Source organism: Homarus americanus, unplaced genomic scaffold (genome assembly GCF_018991925.1).
Source record: "Homarus americanus isolate GMGI-L3 unplaced genomic scaffold, GMGI_Hamer_2.0 scaffold47967, whole genome shotgun sequence".
NCBI classification, from domain to species: domain Eukaryota; kingdom Metazoa; phylum Arthropoda; class Malacostraca; order Decapoda; family Nephropidae; genus Homarus; species Homarus americanus.
In genome coordinates, this window is record NW_024731965.1 from 2,773,275 (window position 1) to 2,793,191 (window position 19,917).

A 19,917-nucleotide genomic window follows, 5' to 3' on the forward strand; every position below is an offset into this window, starting at 1 on the left:
GATGACGTGTAAAGTAGGAGGCCTTTGCTTTTTGAAATACCAATAATATCCTGCTGTTACGAGGTAAATATCCCACTGTTGCTCGGTCCGTAACGCATCTCACTCGCCCTGGGCCTTCAATCATGGCTCTCGCCTTCCCTTCGCCTGACCAATCACGCCGCGTTTTTGCAGTTGTGCAAGTGTTGCAATGACTGGGGAGAGGGAGAGTTGCAATAGATGCCAATAGCCCAGTTTGTTGGGTTTCGCCTTAGTAGCCTGTCCATCACGCACTGCCTTCATAAGCCGGTGTAGTCGTTGGGTTCCCATGGTGGTCACCTCTTCTGCCTATGCCACCGTTGGGGTCTTGTTGGAGCTCTGCCTGATGCGGGGCTCCACTTCAGATTTTTCGTTCTGGGTTTACTCCCATAGCCTTATGCCTACCAAGGTTACTCTGCAAGGTAGCGGGGCAATGGGTGGTAGGCGCCGGGACGTGTCCACATGCCAGTGGGCCTATGGGCCGTCCCTCTGGGGCCCACTGCTACTCCGAGATTCCGTACTGGTCTAGCCTGGGCCCATGAGGCACCCAGTTACCGTGTGTCGCCACGAGGAGGCACAGCTAGAGTCTTGATGGTGAATAGGCTGTGTACTGGCAGGGGAAGAGTTATGGAAGATGCTTTCCTGTTCATCACGAGGGCTAGCCAGCGGCGGTAGATGAAAGCGAGAGGAAGCAAGGAGTGCTTGCACCTTAATACAAACATAATGCTGCCACACTAGACGTATTACACCACCCTGTGTGCGCGCACACACGCAACACCATACCACACCGCGCTATTCACGTACTGTAAGTACTTTGTAACATTCAATGCCGTAATGTCCTGACCACGGGTCTGTTATACACACCCTCTGACCTCTGCTCTAATCCTTTTTGCGGTAGTTATCCTCGTCAAATTCAATTCCTTACACGCACCCTGCGACCCCTACGTCCGCTCTCCTCACATCCCACGACCTTCATGCTTCTCAACCCTGGCGACGTGATCTGCAACTGCGAGCACTTCACCGCGGCCCTCCTGTGTACCTCTCGTTGACCAGTATTAGTGTAATGGCCACCACGGGATAATGAGTTTTATTGTTAGTGACATACATCAGTCACCAGCGTGTGTGGGGGAGGGGTGGGGTGATCTGTAGGCACGCTAGGACTCTCGTAGCCTGCACCATGAGGAGGAGGTATAAACCCTATTGATAAGAAACGTGGAAGGCGGCTGGGAAGTCTATCTTGCCGGAAGTGACGTCATCAACATTTTTCAACTTTAATGTAACTGGTTTTTCCTCTTACTTGACACGGGAATGTATTACCACTTTCAATGGACTGATTCTGAAACAAAAAATCCACTAAAAATCAGATAAAATAAAGTATAATACCATATTTTGTAAGTCTGATGCACCCCACCAAACCTCTCAACGAAATAATTAAAATGGCGTCACATTTTTACGTCGATTACCCTCCAAAATTCTAATTATTCTCGTTCGTTCACAGTTTTAGATATTTAGACAATTATGTTTCTGATAAAAAATAGAAATCACTAAGACACACGTACACACACACAGCCAGCCGCCATCCTCACGAAATCCCAACATAACTTGACTAGATTTTAAGCGAATTGTTTTCCTTCAACTCCATCTGATGATTACTTGTTGAGGAGCCACTGTGTACCTGGCCACTGTAGCCCGGAGCTGTACGTGTGTGTTGGGACGATCACAGAAAGCTTTATTGATGCAAAGTAACTGTTAGCCTGGTAGAATAGAAAGCCTCTTCCCTCTACTCTCCGCCCAAACCTAGTTGACGAGAAGCTGTGATAATTTTCAAAGCCACGCGTCTGTCCTGGTCTTTATGCTTGAATGATCAATTAAATCATCAATACCTCGTTACTCTTTTACCTGCGTTGTTCACCAGTGTATTCTATGGGGGTTAGTTACGTTGCTGACAGATATTACCCGGGCAACGCTGTCAGCAGGTGAGAGAGGCTGACATAGACTGACATCTGGAACCTTGACCTACCACCTACCTGTACCTCAACACACCAGCTTCACGTGGCCACATTTCCCATCATGTTGATACTCTGAGACACAACTGGACAAACTAGAGACAGATTATCATATATACCGTATATAGCACAGCCTTGAGGGTATAATATTATGTAGTAGACAGAGTGAAGAGATGTATCGTGTCTGCCGTTCAAAGATTATAAATAACTAAACAGTATAAGGAAATATTCTGATACGCCACACCCGCCACCACCAACGGCTTCGTGCACTGTAGTCACCACCACCACCACCAACGTCATTGTGTTGTGTTCTCTGCCTTCATAGGAAACATATTTTATTAGTGTTTGTTACTCCTGCTTCCACTATTTGTTTCCAGGTATTGTGAGAAAGAAGGGTACTCACTGGTTGATAATTTTGTTTAATATATGTGTGTGTGTCCTGGAGATATATTACTTTTTAAGCTAGAAAGGTGAAATTTACTCAGAATAGTGAACAAATAGGCCTTGACTTTTTGTTCACTCATATTATCTGTTCATATTTTTCGTTCATAAGTACTTGGGAGGAGCGATAGGTGCAGGGGAATGGACTTTGAACGTATTTACTTAATTTTTTTTTATATTAAGCAGTGTTGGTTTTATTTTGAAGTTCCGACATAATTGTAATGATTCCAGATATTACCGAGAGTGTTCATGGAATTTTGTCCACAACTGTACATTGTTCATGGCATGGGGCGGTGTGCATTGTTCATTGTGGGTGGTTATTTCATTATATTATTTAAGGTAGGATTTTATAAACACTTAGTAGGAGTTAAAATGGTTAGTCTTGAGTTTACCTTTGTTTTCGTCTGACGTCACTTCATCTGTCGCAGGGAAAAACACAAAGTCATTAAAGATTGTTATAATAATGAAGTGTGTAAGTGAATGAGTGAGGGAGGGATGGCAGTGTAGCACCTTCTTCTCCCCACACACACGATAACAGGAACTTAAGTGTCCGGGTGTTGCTGCCACGCTCCTCAACGTCACCCAGGTAAATCAGGTGAGGTGAGTGGCGGATGTGAGGTCAAATATGCTCACCTGTAGGAAATATCTCACCAGTGGCACCCCATCCCCCCTCACCACCTCCTCCCTGTCACTCACTGCCCTTCTCTCCTCACTTAACATATTCAGGTGTTGGCCAGTGGCGTCTTGCTGTACCTTATGAGAACGACAGCAGTGTGTGGGAGAAGAACTGGTGTGTCTCTCTAATCAAGACAATTGTGTGAGTGAGGCGGACTTCCTGTGGTACCAAATGTATGTATGTAACACTCCGTACTTGGTGGTGCACACTGAACACACTACATGACCACACATCTCTCTCTCTCTCTCTCTCTCTCCTTCACTCAATCATTCCTTCCTCTCCCTCTTCCTACTCCTTCCTTTCCATCTTCCTCCTTTCCTCTTTCCATCTTCCTCACTCCCTCCCCCTCTCTGCTACAGGCGTCGTGGACAAGTTACAGTAGCCAGAGACCCCAAAGGTACACTCAGGGGCTGGGAAGTTAACCTGACAGACTCTCTTCATACGCGCGAGCCTCAACTTTTTGTGAGGTGACCAGGGAAGGTGGGGGGAGGGGAGGGGGTCGATCAGGTGCCTCACAACCTTGCTAGTGGCCAGGTATGTGTGTGTGTGTGTGTGTGTGTGTCAGTGTGTGTGTGTGTTTTGGACTTTTCCTTCTGTTCAGCTGATATTTTGAGGAGGAGGAGGAGGGGTTACAAGGAGGAGGAGGAGGAGGGGTTACAAGGAGGAGGAGGAGGAGGAGGATGAGAGTAAGGTATTCATAGGTCTGTTGTGGCCCAAAGTTCAGTTCCATCTCTCGGCGTTTTTATAATATTGTCAGGTATACATGAGGGTCCCCTTCACCTCTCACACACACACTTCCTGGTATTGTCCTTCTCCTCTCTCTTCTTCTTCTTCTCCTTCCTCCTCTTCTTCTTCTCCTTCCTCCTCTTCTTCTTCTCCTTCCTCCCCTTCTTCTTCTCCTTCCTCCTCCTCTTCCTTCCGTGTCATATGTTAAGAGAAAAGGAAGTAACTCACTTATTTATAGATGAACCTAACATGACACGTCTAGCCTAACCTAACCTAACATGTCTAACCTAACCTAACCTAACCTAACATGTCTAACCTAACATGACACGTCTAACCTAACCTAACCTAACATGTCTAACCTAACATGACACGTCTAACCTAACCTAACCTAACATGTCTAACCTAACATGACACGTCTAGCCTAACCTAACATGACACGTCTAACCTAACCTAACCTAACATGTCTAACCTAACATGACACGTCTAACCTAACCTAACCTAACTGTGGTGGGGCCCATAGCGGCGCTCGTTCCTGTCGTGCCCTGAGGAAAAAACTTGACTTACCGTTTAACACAAATATATACGAAATGGTCAAGAGGTCACCTGCGTTCTTCTTATTCTTTCCTTTTTCCTTCTTCCTACTCCTTCTCCTTTTTCTTCCTCTCCTCCTTCTTCCTCTCCCCTTCCTCCTCTTCTCACGCCAACCACAACATCACAGTTCATACACAGACGCCGTAACGTTGCCTCCATCTTCAGGTAACCTCGCGTATCTTAACTCCACTAGCACCTTATTGACTGCTGGTGGTAGTAGTGATGATTGTGGTGATGGTAGTAGTTGTGGTGATGGTAGTAGTTGTGGTGATGGTAGTAGTTGTGGTGATGGTAGTAGTTGTGGTGATGGTAGTAGTTGTGGTGATGGTGGTGGGAAGAGTCACACCAGGCACCTACAGTATTTACGCATCTCAGTCCAGTTTTTACCTGATAATCATTCTCTCACGGCCACCAGGTGAGAGGGGGAGAGGGAGGAGGGGGGCGGTAAGTGAGAGAGGGGGGGGAGAGCACATGTGAGGGGAGGGGGAGGAGGGGCAGTAAGTGAGGGGGAGGGAGGGGGGCACATGTGAGTTACCAGGCAGTGTAAAACACATAGCTGTACACCACACACGTCATACATTCTTGTGTACACCAACCTGGCCTTGAGTGTACAGTTCACACATGTGTACACCGCAGTATACATGTACCACTAGCACATAATATACCACACACACACTCATATGTGTGACAGGTACAGGTGTGTGAGGTACAGGTGTGAGGTACAGGTGTGTGTGGTACAGGTGTGTGAGGTACAGGTGTGTGTGGTACAGGTGTGTGTGGTACAGGTGTGTGTGGTACAGGTGTGTGAGGTACAGGTGTGAGGTACAGGTGTGTGTGGTACAGGTGTGTGAGGTACAGGTGTGTGTGGTACAGGTGTGTGTGGTACAGGTGTGTGTGGTACAGGTGTGTGTGGTACAGGTGTGTGTGGCAGGAGGCTCAGGGTCAGTACCACCTCCCATTACCTGTCTTTACCTCAACACTATGCAGATGTAGGTCACCTGCCCCCTGCCCACTAACCGCCCCCCTGCTCTACCCTGCCCCCTGCCCACTAACCCCCCTGCTCTACCCTGCCCCCTGTCAGTGTGTGTCAGGTGAAGAGGATATAGTACTAATGGTATTTTATCACACACACACACACACACACACACACACACACACACACACACACACATACTGCAAGTGCCAAGGACAGTCTGGCGCTCTCCTCCCCACGGCTGGTCACAATGTTCACCCGTTTTTCACGCCCATCACGTGGTCCTGGGAGTCCTCATTTCTCACCTGGTGTAGCTGGGAGTCCTCACTTCTCACCTGGTGTGGCTGGGAGGGTGGTAGACCTCTGTGAACCGGTTGTGAAGTCCGTATTGACCGTGACTACTAACTGACGGGCACTGACTTGTCACTGGCCACTGACTTGTCACTAACGGGCACTGACTTGTCACTAACGGGCACTGACTTGTCATTGGTCCACTGACTTGTCAATGGCCAACACTTTTCTGCCATTTTGTGAGTGCTGAAATTATCAGTACGTAGACAGTGCAGGTATACATTGAGTCATTCATTTTTGCATTCATCGTTTCATTGATTCACTCATAACAGCAGTAGGGTGCAGCAGGGCAGGTCGGGTCAGCCAGTTTTTGTGAGGGTGTCCTTGAGTCCCTGAACTACTGGTGTGTCCCAGCTGAGTGAGGGAAGCAAAAACTGTCCCTCTGCCAGTCTGGGAGTATCTGCGCCAGCCTGGGAACAACCTCGCCAGGCGCTCTCATCCCTCACCACCACTCACAGCCGAGAACCTGACTGACGGAGGTGATCGATGAGTTTCACATTGAACACTTTGACGCCTCTTGTCTCGGTAGGGTTATCACTATACTTCGTCCACTGTGTCATATTGTCTCACACAGTATCCTCACCTAACTTAACACACGCCTAACCTAACCTAACTTAACCTAACCTAACCTAACCTAACACACGCCTAACCTAACCTAACTTAACCTAACACAGTTCATACATATAAGATTCGTCACAAACATTCCCCCCAGAGTATTAGCAGGTGTATATACAGGTGTGTGGCCCCCAGAGTAAGTACAGGTGTGTGTGGCCCCCAGAGTAGGTACAGGTGTGTGTGGTCCCAAGAGTAGGTACAGGTGTATGTGGCCCCAAGAGTAGGTACAGGTGTGTGTTACCCCCAGAATAGGTACAGGTGTGTGTATGTATGTCATTCCAGACTTTCCCGTGGCCTTCCTGGAGAACCAACCTTGTGACGTCACCCTGGAGGCCACACACACGAGGTACTTAACACTAAAATATTTCTAAGCTGGGATCGAACTCTTTTCCATGAAGTGTGAGGCGAGTATGTTGCCCCTGGACCATCCTCGCTGATAAATGATCTGGCTCAACTAAAGTGGTAAAGTCACCTAGACAGACAGACAGACAGACAGAAACACTACTATATCCCTCAGCACTGTCATTGGTAGGGATAATTAAAACAACACCTGTCACTCACCTGTTTTAGAGTCACAGGTAAGGTCGCTTTTGGGTGAACATTCAACAAAACTCACCATAATTTGTTAGGAAGAAGCCTGTGTGTGTGTGTGTGTGTGTGTGTGTGTGTGTGTGTGTGTGTGTGTGTGAATGTGTGAGTGTGTGTGTGTGTGTGTGTGTGTGTGTGTGTGTGTGTGTGTGCTGACGTACTTGACCACTCTGCACATCTTCCGGGTTAGCTGATATAACGATCCTTCACAGCCCACAGCCCCAGCCCCCAGCCCCCAGCCCTCAGACCGTGAGAGGAACCTTCACTCAGAGACTACCACACCCTGCTACTCACCCATACAGGTATACAATTTGCTACAGGTGAGTTTTAATTAAGAGGACCCTCAGTGTTACAGGTAGAGTACAGTACACACCTTTGTTCACCGAGTGTTGTCATGACCCCTGGGTGACCGCCGCTCACACACATATACTGTCCATTCTTCACACCTCTCCTCTCCCCTCCTCTTCCTTCTCCCCTTCTCTCCCCCCTCCCTCCCTCTTCCTCCACCCTCAGGGCAGATGTAACAGTGAGGGGAAGGTCAAGAGTCACTCGGCACCATCTTGGGTCAGTTTTTAATACCTGACCAAGTCGAGTTTTTACCTCCTGCTAACACAGTCCCTCTTCCTCCTCCTCCTCCCCTTCTCTTCCTCCTCCTCCTCCCCTTCTCTTCCTCCCTCCTCCTCCCCTCTCCCTCCCTCCCTCCTCCTCCCTTCTCTTCTCCACCTCTCCCTCCTCCTCCTCCTCCTCCCTTCTTCTTCCTCCTCCTCCCTCCCTTTCTTTCTTTCCTCCACCTCCTCCCTTCTCTTCCCTCCACCTAGAGTTTAGATTCTCCTCATGCAGGCACGTGTTAGTCATGGAGGCTAGCTTGCTGTGCACCTCAGCCTTAGGGATGATGGTGAGGAGAGTATTGTCAGTCTCAGGTGGGGCTCCATCACGTCAGGCCTTAGCTGTCACCACGGACACCATCAGGAGGGAGGTAGCAGGAGTAGGAGGGAAGTGAAGGAAGTAGGAGGAGGGAGGTGGCAGGAGTAGGAGGGAGGTGGCAGGAGTAGGAGGGAAGTAGGAGGGAGGTAGCCTTGTGACAGTGACCTAGCCACACACAGGAATGTAAAAATATATAATATTATGTTTTTGGCTCAATACTTCACTATCCTGTCGCGCCTCCTGCTGTCGGTCTGTCTGTGAACATAAATTATCTGTGAGCGAGACGCGTCTTCCTGCATTCTATCCTCCCTATTTCGCTGGGAAGACAAGAGAACAAATGCCAGCATCCTTGCTGACACCAACTGTAGGAGCATCGAGGCTGCCATTATCCATGAACAACTACGTTTGACTGTCCATGTTACGTGCATGGACGACAGTAGACTGCCAAAGCAGCTACTTTACATTCACCTAACGAATAGTAAACGTAACGCTGGCGGGCAACTGAAAAGGTATAAGGATAGTCTTAAGACAAACCTGAAAAAGTGCCAAATGGACCCCCTCACCTGGGAGACGATCACTCCACACCGTAACGCTTGGAGGAGCACCACACGAGAAGGTGTCAATACTTTCGAGTTAGCCCGACTGCAAACCGAGGCAGACAAGCGCCAACGCCGGAAAGACGCTGTCGCCGCACCTCCCGCACTAGCTGTAGCCCTCCACATGTGCAACATCTATGGACGACCCTGCCGGTCCCATATCGGCCTCTCTATTCACCTCAAAGTTCATCAACGAAGGTGACATCCTTAATAACTCTTATTATTTTATCATAGCTGGATGATCGTCATACTCGATTGCGAGTGACAGCAAAGTAGTAGTAGTAGTGTGTGTGTGTGCGCGCGCGTTCTTTTGACTGGTTGTATTATTTGTTAATGTTAACTGTGTGTTATGTAGGACTGTGAGTCATTTCTGCCACAAACATTTTAAGTTGAGTAATGTGAAATGTTTGCGGTGAGGGAGGTGACAGGAGGAGGAAAAATAGTGAGGGGTGTGTATGTGTGATCCAACCATTGACAGGCTGTGGGGAAGACAGGAGGTGCGGGAAGGAGAGAAGGTGACCTCGATGCCTGCAGGCGGCTGTGGTGTACATGTTGTTGATGGTGATGTTGGTGGTGATGATGGTGGTGATGGTGGTAGGAAGTAGTGTTGCCGGAAGACTGTTTGGCTGATACAGTACAAGGAGTATTCCATATGATACTGATGTGGAAGTTATCCACATTTTACCACAACTCGACGAACATTGAGAATTCTGAAGTGTTTTAACTCAAGCTGGATCATCAAGTTAGTACCTGAAGCAATAAACAAATGAACATCAAGTTAGTACCTGAAGCAATAAACAAATGAACATCAAGTTAGTACCTGAAGCAATAAACAAATGAACATCAAGTTAGTACCTGAAGCAATAAACAAATGATCATCAAGTTAGTACCTGAAGCAATAAACAAATGAACATCAGGTTACTGTTGATGGCGGCGCGGTGGGTGATGCAACTCTCCCGCCGACCTCCAAGAATTCCACCTCACTTGTCCCTCACACTCCCTCACACAGCAGGAGTCCCTGGTGTAATTGGCCACAGGCGAGGCAACAATGAGAGCTGCGGCCACTCATTTACTCCACAATAGACCGCGAGTGTGGTAACCTCGAGCGGAGGTCGGGAAGGGCGTGGTCCACCTCACGAATATAAGGAGGACGCCACGCCTCCTCCAGTCAGTCTACCCCAGGCATCTCAACCGCACGCGTCCGTCATGAAGGATCTGGTAAACCTTGCTCCTCGCCTTCCTCAGGATACTGTGGGAGTGTAGTGCCGCAGTGTGGGGGAGAACGTGAAGTGATACTGTGTGGGGGTAGGCGTGAGATACACTGTGTGGAGTGTACATGTAGACACTGTGTGGGAGTGTACATGTAGACACTGTGTGGGAGTGTACATGTAGACACTGTGTGGAGTGTACATGTAGACACTGTGTGGGAGTGTACATGTAGACACTGTGTGGGAGTGTACATGTAGACACAGTGTGGGAGTGTACATGTAGACACTGTGGGAGTGTACATGTAGACACTGTGTGGGAGTGTACATGTAGACACTGTGGGAGCGTACATGTAGACACTGTGTGGGAGTGTACATGTAGACACTGTGTGGGAGTGTACATGTCGACACAGTGTGGGAGTGTACATGTAGACACAGTGTGGGAGTGTACATGTAGACATATGTGACAGGGGACAGACAGTGTGGGAAGTGTACATGTGTAGACACTGTGTGGGAGGTACATGTGAGACACAGTGTGGGAGTGTACATGTAGACACAGTGTGGGGAGTGTACATGTAGACATGAGTGTACATGTAGACACAGTGTGGGAGTGTACATAGGTACACGTGTGGAGACACATGAAGTGTACATGTAGACACTGTGTGAAGTACATGTAGACACAGTGTGGAGTGCAGACACAGTGTACATGTAGACACAGTGTGGGATGTAGACACAGTGTGGCGTACATGTAGACACTGTGTGGAGTACATACAGACACTGTGGGAGGTACATATAGACACTGTGGGAGGTACAGTGTACACAGGGAGCATGCACACTGTGTGGGAGGTACATGTAGACACTGTGGGAGTGTACATGTAGACACTGTGTGGGAGTGCACATGTGTGGGAGGTACACTGTGTGGGAGTGTGCTATGTAGACACAGTGTGTGGGGTATGTAGACACTGTGTGTAAGTACATGTAGACACAGTGTGGGAGTGGCATGTAGACACTGTAGATGTAGACAGGTGTGTGGGAGTGTACATGTAGACACTGTGTGGGGGTACATGCAGACACAGTGTGGGGAGTGTACATGTAGACACAGTGTGGAGTGTACATGTGAGACACTGTGTGGGAGTGCCACATCCCCTAACTAGTGCCACACCTAACTAGTGTCACAGTCCCCCTAACTAGTGCCACATCCTACCCCAACTAGTGTCACATCCCTCAACTAGTGCCACATCCCTAACCAGTGTCACATCCTCCTAACTAGTGTCACATCCCCAACTAGTGCCACATCCTCCCAACCCAACCAGTGTCACATCCCCAACCAGTGCCACATCCTGCCAACCAGTGTCACATCCCCCAACTAGTGCCACATCCTGCTAACTAGTGTCACATCCCCCAACTAGTGCCACATCCTCCCATCCTGCTAACTAACCAGTCCACAACTCCACATCCCCCAACTAGTGTCAACTAGTGTCACATCCCTAACTAGTGCCATCATCCCAACCTAACATAAGTGCCACATCTCCCAACTTAGTGCCACACCTAACAGTGTCACATCCCCCAACTAAGTGTCACATCCCCCTAACTAGTGCCACATCCTGCTAACTAGTGTCACATCCCCCTAACTAGTGTCACATCCCCCTAACTAGTGCCACATCCTCCTAACTTAGTGCCACACCTAACTAGTGTCACATCCCCCTAACTAGTGTCACATCCTCCCAACTAGTGCCACATCCTCCTAATTCGTGTCATAGACACCTAACAGAACAGTACTGTACTGTACTGTATTGTACTGCACTGTACCGTACTGTATTGTACTGTACTGTACTGTACTGTAATTTTGTTGGTCGTGTCATGACCTGTGTTTAAAGTCAGGAAGATGATGTGTAATGAGACGGCCGTTGTGTTGACAGGTGCTGGTGCTGCTGTTGGTGTGGTGTGCGTGCTGGTGTCAGCCCACCACCGTGGTCAGCTTCAGCCCAGTGGGATATTCCCCGGGTGTTGCCCCAGGGTTTGCCTACGCCTTCCGTGCCCCAGCTCCTCTCTACTCTCCTGCCGCCACCCCTACGGGCCGCTCACTGTTGTCGAGAGCTTTCTCCAACTCCATAGGTGCCCCTGCCCCAGTGCCCACAATAATCAAGACGCAGTACCACAGTCAGGACGAGCTGGGCCAGTACGCCTTCGGTTATGTGGGAGATGCGTCCACCGCCCACGAGGTGCGCACCATGGACGGCGCTGTGAGGGGCTCCTACACCTACGTGGACAGTGACGGGGAGCTGCAGACAGCTAACTACGTGGCGGACCGTAATGGTTTCCGTGTGGAGGCTTCCAACCTGCCCCAGGTACCCGTTGCTCCCACTGTTGCTGTGGTCCCCCTCCCGGAGCCCGTTAAGCACACTCCCGAGGTAGAGGCAGCCACTGCCGCCCACTTGCGGGCTTTTGCCGAGGTCAAGGCCGCCCGCGCTAAGCGTGCCATCCCTTCCACCAGTTACCTCCCCCCTCCTCCTCCTCCCGTCCACCTGTCCTCCGGTGAGCCCGTCGAGGAGGAGCCCCGCCATGTTCCTGCCCTCACCAACGTGCTGGTCCCTCCAACCTACACCGTCAAGGCCTCGGGTCCTCCTGTGCCAGTGGCCATATCTACCCCTGCAGTCCACCACCCACACCCTCTCCCCACACCATCCGCCCCAGTCTTCATCCCGCCCCCTTCCCTGCCAGCTCCCAGCCACATCGCCAACACTCACGCCGTTTTCATAAAGGCTGACCCACAAGATCTGCACCATGTTGCCCGGGTGCCTCTCCCTACATCACTGGCAGCAGCCCTCGCCTCTCCCGGCCCCGTGGTGGCTCCTCAAGTACTGACTCAGTTCCACTCTCAGAACGAGCTGGGAGGGTTCGAGTACGGGTACGGGGGCGGCCCCTCCAGTAAACACGAGATTCACACCCCAGACGGCGTCACCCGGGGCTCCTACTCCTACATCGACGCCAACGGGGCGCTGCAGACGGTGAGCTACGTGGCCGACGATGTTTACGGCTTCAGGGTGTTGGCCTCCAACCTACCCGAGGCTCCCGCTGACCCCTATCAATAGTGGCTGGTGCCCCGAGGGTGTGGCTGACCACACAGTCGCCCTCTGTAATGATTGAATTGTACGGGTGTCTCATGCTCTTCCGGGCGACGCCCTGGCCTGTCTTCTGAGAGCCCCATGAGAGCCCTTACAGCTGCCCCAGGAGAGCCCTTACAGCTGCCCCATGAGAGCCCTTACAGCTGCCCCATGAGAGCCCTTACAGCTGTCAGAGGACGAGAGAGACAGGCCGCCATGGTTCCTGGATGTAGTCATTTCTTAACTTTATTTATTGTAGTGTTAGTGGGTGATCCTCTGACCACCACACCTGAAGACGGAGACATAAACACGTCTTGATGGACGGTAAAGGTGTAACAGTGTTTGGTGACGATTATCTTAATCTCACAATACAAGACAGGTTCAGCCTCAGCGTGTGGCCAGAGTGTTTGAAGTTCACACACACACGTCAGCATCTTGCGTCACCTCTTCCCACTGAGGACTTTTGTAAAAAAAATAAATAAATATACAAATTATATTTTTCACAATTTTATTTTGAATAAATTTACACGAAAAGTGAATTTGTTGTTATTGTCTTTATTGTTGCTAAGTGTGAATGTTGGTGCGTCGTGTGGAACTTTATATGAGAGAGGTTGATGGGCTGGGGAACCACTTCAGGCGTGGTGACTCAAGGTGTTGGGTCTGACTCACCGCCTCCACCATTGTCACCATCACCACACCAGTCGGTCTTGACGGGACACTCTCTTTATACAACACAACACGTCACCACTGTGGGCGTCCGGTGTCTCACTCACTGTTCTGGCCTGACTAGTTCCCCCTTATACCCCGGAACCTTATTTCCTGTGTGTGTTACTCAGAGCTCTCTCCCTCTCTCTCTCTCTCTCCACCAAAACTCAAGCCGCGCCTCCCATGGTCTCCTCTCCCACCAGCAGCCTCATGCATCACAGGAGGGCTCTGGAGGAGGAGGAGGAGGTACTGTGATCCTGTAGATTTTGACGGGGAGGTGCGTCTCGTTGTAGAGGAAGAGAGCGGTGTCTGTGTGTAGGGTGGCCTGGTAGACGAGGGTGTAGGTCAGCCCCTGTCGACTCACCTCCTCCAGAAACACACTCAATGTCTCCTGATTACGACGTGTGCAAGCTATGAATGCCTCACGCTCTCTCCTTCCTTGTCTTTCTTCCTCTTCACTTCCTTTACCCCGATAATCCAAACTTCCTTCATCCTTCTTGTTAACCTCGTCTGATTTCCCCTGCAGTCGACCAGTTCCTCGTGTTGACTTGCTGTTCGCCAGTACGCCTTGCTTTTCCTGGTTACCTTCGAATTGTCGTGAGCCGCTGCCGTCTAAGATTGACCTGAGGATAACACAGGCATTTAAATACAGGGTAACTAGCCCAGGTGTACAGTCAGGGAAAAGAAGTATTACCTGTCACACCTTTCTCTCTCTCCCATCCATGAACCCTGAACCTGTGAATCCGAGACACCACACACCATCACCACACATTGTAAGGCCTATATATGATAGATACACTGTGGTTATATTATTGGTGGTTATATTATTGGAGACAAATGAAACATTATGTAGGGGGAAGATGATAGACGCTGTTAAATAGAGGACGAGGAGATGATGATGTGAGATCTTGGAATCTTCATCACACATTTGCGCAAAATATGACAATAGTAAGAATAATATTAGTTAAAAGGTTATAGACTCCAGCACCACACATAAACACATTGACGTGATGCATGATTTGTACCGCTGGTGATAAACTTGTGTTACCAATATTGTAAAAATAAACCCTAGGTGACGTTACCTTTCAACATAACGCATTCTCGACTTCATTTGTGACGTCTCCTTAACATATCACGCATTCTCGACTTCATTTATGACGTCTCCTTAACATATCACGCATTCTCGACTCATTTGTGACGTCTCCTTAACATATCACGCATTCTCGACTCATTTGTGACGTCTCCTTAACATATCACGCATTCTCGATTCATTTGTGACGTCTCCTTAACATATCACGCATTCTCGACTCATTTGTGACGTCTCCTTAACATATCACGCATTCTCGACTGTTTGGCGTCGCCGCTTCATATAAATTATGAGCCATTTATGACGTGTCATAACATATCCACGCATTCTCGACTCATTTTGAGCGTCTCCTTAACATATCATTCTCGACTCATTTTGTGACGTTACCTTTCAACATAACGCATTCTCGACTTCATTTGTGACGTCTCCTTAACATATCACGCATTCTCGACTCATTTGTGACGTCTCCTTAACATATCACGCATTCTCGACTCATTTGTGACGTCTCCTTAACATATCACGCATTCTCGACTCATTTGTGACGTCTCCTTAACATATCACGCATTCTCGATTCATTTATGACGTCACCTCTTTACATGTCAAAGTTCAAATCAATAACAAAAGACATTCGCTCTATGTATGAAGAGAATTAATTACACGACTTATTATTGGCTGAGTTGCTCATTGCTCGCTGGAGATCGCAAGTACCTGGGGTTGGAGTACCTGCCTGGTGGGGGGGATGAAAGAGGGGGTGAAGTGGGGGGGAGGGGTCGCATTGCCCAACAAAATCTTGCTTCATTCAGGAGTGAGTTTGATGCTGGTTTGTAGGGGAAGGTAAACAACTTATTCTCACTCACTGACTCTGCTGATCTGTGAGTCAGTTTAGAGGACTGTCACATAAGTTAGATTAGCTTTGATTAGGTTAGGTTTTGTTTGGTCAGGTTAGGTTAGTTTAGGTCAGGTCAGGTTAGGTTAGGTTTTGTTTGGTCAGGTTAGGTTAGTTTAGGTCAGGTCAGGTTAGGTTAGATTAGCTCATCTCTGGCCACACTAAGTTACCTGATCAAGGTGACGAGGGCAGGTATGAGGTGCCTGGCATAGACCACATCAGAAGCCACCACCACGTCTACAGGAGGAAGGGGCGGGGGGTGGCGCCAGTCAACCTGCATCACACTCACCTCAGTCGATCCACCTCCTCCCTCCACAGCCTGCCGACGACAACAAGGTCTGCCTCACCTCATCTCACCAAGACACTTACACCAAATAATAAAACTACAAATATTTATCCTCAAACTCTAGTATTAATGAACATATCATATTAACTCCTGTAAACGATCAAAAAATGTTAAAATAGACTTTGATTTCGCTTATAAATTCAACTAGTGGAGTATGACTGGAGGATATAACTGGCAGTGGTTTAGTAAGTTACAGGAGGTATATTAACTTACAACTGGAGTAGTAGTAGCACCACCAGGAGGCCAGCTAACTACCTCCCCGGCCTCCACCTCCCCCTTCACCAGTTCCTCGCTCACCTCACGCTGAAACACCTCCAGGTCTTGTCTCTGTGGAGGAGCATGACACTGTTAGGATAGGTTAGGTCAGGTCAGGTGAGGCAGACGGCCATAAGTGCACCAGCCTAATAATCAATTACTCACCTGTCCACAGAGATCAATATTATTCAGGTAATAATTAATGAATAAGATGACATATTATTCACGAGTTGTTTACATAATTTAATTTTTCATTTTGCACAATTAAGAGACAGTTGGCTGTATACCTGTGTGAAGTATACCTGTGTGAAGTATACCTGTGTGAGGTATACCTGTGTGAAGTATACCTGTGTGAGGTATACCTGTGTGAAGTATACCTGTGTGAGGTATACCTGTGTGAAGTATACCTGTGTGAAGTATACCTGTGTGAAGTATACCTGTGTGAGGTATACCTGTGTGAGGTATACCTGTGTGAGGTATACCTGTGTGAAATATACCTGTGTGAGGTATACCTGTGTGAGGTATACCTGTGTGAGGTATACCTGTGTGAAGTATACCTGTGTGAGGTATGCCTGTGTGAGGTATACCTGTGTGAAGTATACCTGTGTGAGGTATACCTGTGTGAAGTATACCTGTGTGAAGTATACCTGTGTGAGGTATACCTGTGTGAAGTATACCTGTGTGAGGTATACCTGTGTGGAAATTATACCTGTGTGAGGTGTATACCCACCATTCTGATACCTGTGAAGTATACCTGTGTGAAGTACTCTCTGCTGTGAGGTATACCTGTGTGAGATATACCTGTGGTATACATGTGTGAGTATACCTGTGTGGGGTATACCTGTGTGAAATATGCCTGTGTGGGGTATGCACTGTGTGAGGTATACCTGTGTGAAGTATACCTGTGTGAGGTATACCTGTGTGAGGTATACCTGTGTGAGGTATACCTGTGTGAGGTATACCTGTGTGAAGTATACCTGTGTGAGGTATACCTGTGTGAAGTATACCTGTGTGAGGTATACCTGTGTGAAGTATACCTGTGTGAAGTATACCTGTGTGAAGTATACCTGTGTGAGGTATACCTGTGTGAAGTATACCTGTGTGAAATATACCTGTGTGAAGTATACCTGTGTGAGGTATACCTGTGTGAAGTATACCTGTGTGAAATATACCTGTGTGAAGTACACCTGTGTGAGGTATACCTGTGTGAAGTACAGTTTACCTTGGGTGGTGGTGAGGCCAGGTTGAGCGTCAGGTTATGGTGCAGGAGAGTAAGAACGTGGTGGTGACAGTCGGTGAGGAGGTAGGTGGTGGGTGGTGGGCGACCTTCTGCGGTGCTGGTGAGGATGACGGAGGCGGTGAAGCCCACCCCAGCACCCAACTCCACCACCCTCCGCCCCGCCAATACCTCGTTGTCGGTGGCCCAGTCTGCCAGCACGGCCGCCCCGTACCAGGTGGTGAGCCCTGTGGTGTTGTGGGTGATGCCGCTGCCACTCTCCAGCAGCGTCACGCCCACCCGACCCACTGCACTGCCGCCCCACCCGACGTACGTCTTGTAGTACACCTCCAGTACTTCACCTGGGTGAGACAAGGCCTCATGGATGAGCTCTGGCGGAAGGTGCCACCCTCGAGCCTGGCACTGTTCTCTCAGCCACTCGAGCACCTCGCGGGCGTGGGCGGGGTCCCTGGGGGCGGCGGCGGTCAGGGGGTGTAGTAAGCTGGCCATCAGTAGCTGCGACACGAGGTGTTGGGGCGACTCGTCTATGGAGGCAGCGTCGAGGGCGGTAGCGACGTGTGACCACAGTGTGCGGGAGAGAGGCACTCCCGCCAGGTGCCCGCGGGTCAACAAATAACACAACATACCTGGGCTGTTGTGTCCTCACCTGTGACCGTATCACCACCCAACACTACGAGTTAACTTAACACCGGTTGTCCAGGTCGATCATGATGCTGTGTGGCCGCACCTCACACCTTTGCTGGGCCACACCACTGCTGGGCCTCCACCCGTTCCCTGCAGTGTACAAGATTATCATGCAGTTCTGGTCACTCGCCTGGAGGGGGGGGGGGTGTAGCATAGGTTCCGAAATTATTTTTTTTTACTTTAACAATTTTACTGAATAACTATCAGCTATATCCTTTTGCATCATAAATTGCTTCATTTGATAATAATAATAATGTCAATATTTTGAACCTAACCAAACCTCACTGTATGTTTGACACAACTGAACCATGCATGTGGTTCGCTGATTCTAAACTGGGCTGCTCCCAAATGAACTATTTTTGTACTCGTCAAGTTTGTATTACAATAAATATGTGGCGCCTCCTTCCTGATTTTTTTTTTAGGGTATTAGCCCACCTGGGCACAGATCACTGACCCACATTGGGGCCTGAGGGGCGAAAATATAATAATAATAATAAAAAAATCAAGATTGCGAAACGGGGTATGTGTTGTGTTGTTAAAGGAAAAGAAACAATTGAGATCCTGAAATTGTGTGTTAATGAGGCAGAAAGTCAGATCAACAACCTGGGACTTGGTCACATATGGCAGCAGGGTCTACCATTAGACAACACATGATACTTCCAAGTCCTAATTAATTTCTTCGGTACAATGTCTTCTTATCTATTATATTCTGGCTACTGCCGCCAGACGATTTTATTCAGCTGGAGAAGTTTCATCTCGTAGTCAAACTTTTCCATTATACATTTGCTCACAAATGCCCCTTTTATAAAGGAACACCGTCGGTATTGCCAACACGTTATTTTACATGTAATCTCTCCCGACTGATGTGGTGTACACTTCCCGTCCTCACCCAGAGTACCACCCCCCAACACCTCTTTCCTCACTTACTAAAGAATGCTTTGAATTCACACTTCAGAGTTCGGGGGTTTACACCTCGGGGAGAGCAGTGGCAACACCAGGTGGCAGACGCGGGAGTGGAGCCAACTGTACATGGGAATTCCTCCACACTCACCTTCATAGGGAGGGTCATAAACTGCCTCCTTCACCTGCCCGTTTTCTCGTTAAGGTTTACTCTTGAGGATATGCTTGCTTAGTCTATCCAGTGCTTGTCCAAATGTTCAGTCGTTTCATCCAGTACTTAGCCCCCTCGTCCCCAGTTAAGTAGGAGGGTGAAGAACTCTGATCGTTCACTGTTCTTCAGATAGTCTTAGTAAATATTATCCACATATTAACGTCAAACTGAATGGCTGATACTTTCTTCAGTTGTCGGTAATTATAATTAATGACGAGAGCTTAGGTAACTGTGCAGATTATAAAAACTTTGGCAGTCTCCACAAGTGATCCTTCTACTATAGAGAAAATGGCCCACACACTAATCACAAGAGTTGATACTCCTAGGCGAGGCAGTAACTGGGAGACGTGTGTCGGCGGCCGGAACACACACACACTGGTGTTATGCAGGCGGGAGTGGTGCCAAGCCTCCTGCCAGAACCCCACACCAGCTGCTAGTTGGCACTGAGCCTCTCCTCACTGGCACCCCCCTTCCACCCCACTATCGTTTCACCTGTCACTTCCTACACATTTGCTTATCATTTCACACTAACTTGTAAACTCGCCTCTTACTGTAACTTGTTACTTTATATTCCAAGTTTCTAAGTCACCTTATACCTATTCTCACCTAAGTCTATGTTATCGCACTTTCACTTCTTGCCTCACTCACGACTTATTTTACTGACATACTCCTTACTCATATCATAGCTGTCACTTTATACTCACCTGTTCAACCACTTTACACTCAACTCAATCCCAGCCACAGAGCTCATTTCACATTCACTTTAGTCACCTTATCCTCACTGCAGACACTTCA

The 19,917-nt window shown here is 48.7% G+C and overlaps 2 protein-coding genes across 5 annotated transcripts; one reads left to right on the forward strand and one right to left on the reverse strand.

The window, feature by feature from the left end:
- Window positions 1-9,594: 9,594 nt before the first annotated feature.
- On the forward strand, window positions 9,595-13,350 carry LOC121868139 (actin cytoskeleton-regulatory complex protein PAN1-like). The gene is made up of 2 exons (XM_042368454.1): window positions 9,595-9,720; window positions 11,627-13,350. The coding sequence occupies exons 1-2, from the start codon at window positions 9,709-9,711 to the stop codon at window positions 12,797-12,799; spliced, it is 1,185 nt and encodes a 394-aa protein (XP_042224388.1). The 5' UTR covers window positions 9,595-9,708; the 3' UTR covers window positions 12,800-13,350.
- Window positions 13,303-19,491, reverse strand: LOC121868138 (protein-lysine N-methyltransferase EEF2KMT-like). 4 transcript variants are annotated; one of them, XM_042368450.1, is made up of 5 exons: window positions 19,063-19,491; window positions 17,313-18,101; window positions 16,049-16,162; window positions 15,660-15,808; window positions 13,303-14,139 (listed from the first exon to the last, which is right to left on the reverse strand). In XM_042368450.1, exons 2-5 carry the CDS (start codon window positions 17,949-17,951, stop codon window positions 13,725-13,727), a joined length of 1,317 nt encoding a protein of 438 aa, XP_042224384.1. In that variant the 5' UTR covers window positions 17,952-18,101; window positions 19,063-19,491; the 3' UTR covers window positions 13,303-13,724. The 4 variants fall into 4 exon arrangements, with proteins under 4 accessions (XP_042224384.1, XP_042224387.1, XP_042224385.1 ...); XM_042368453.1 differs by having other exon boundaries at window positions 19,424-19,475; XM_042368451.1 differs by having other exon boundaries at window positions 17,313-18,141; window positions 19,422-19,454.
- Between the last annotated feature and the right edge of the window lie 426 nt (window positions 19,492-19,917).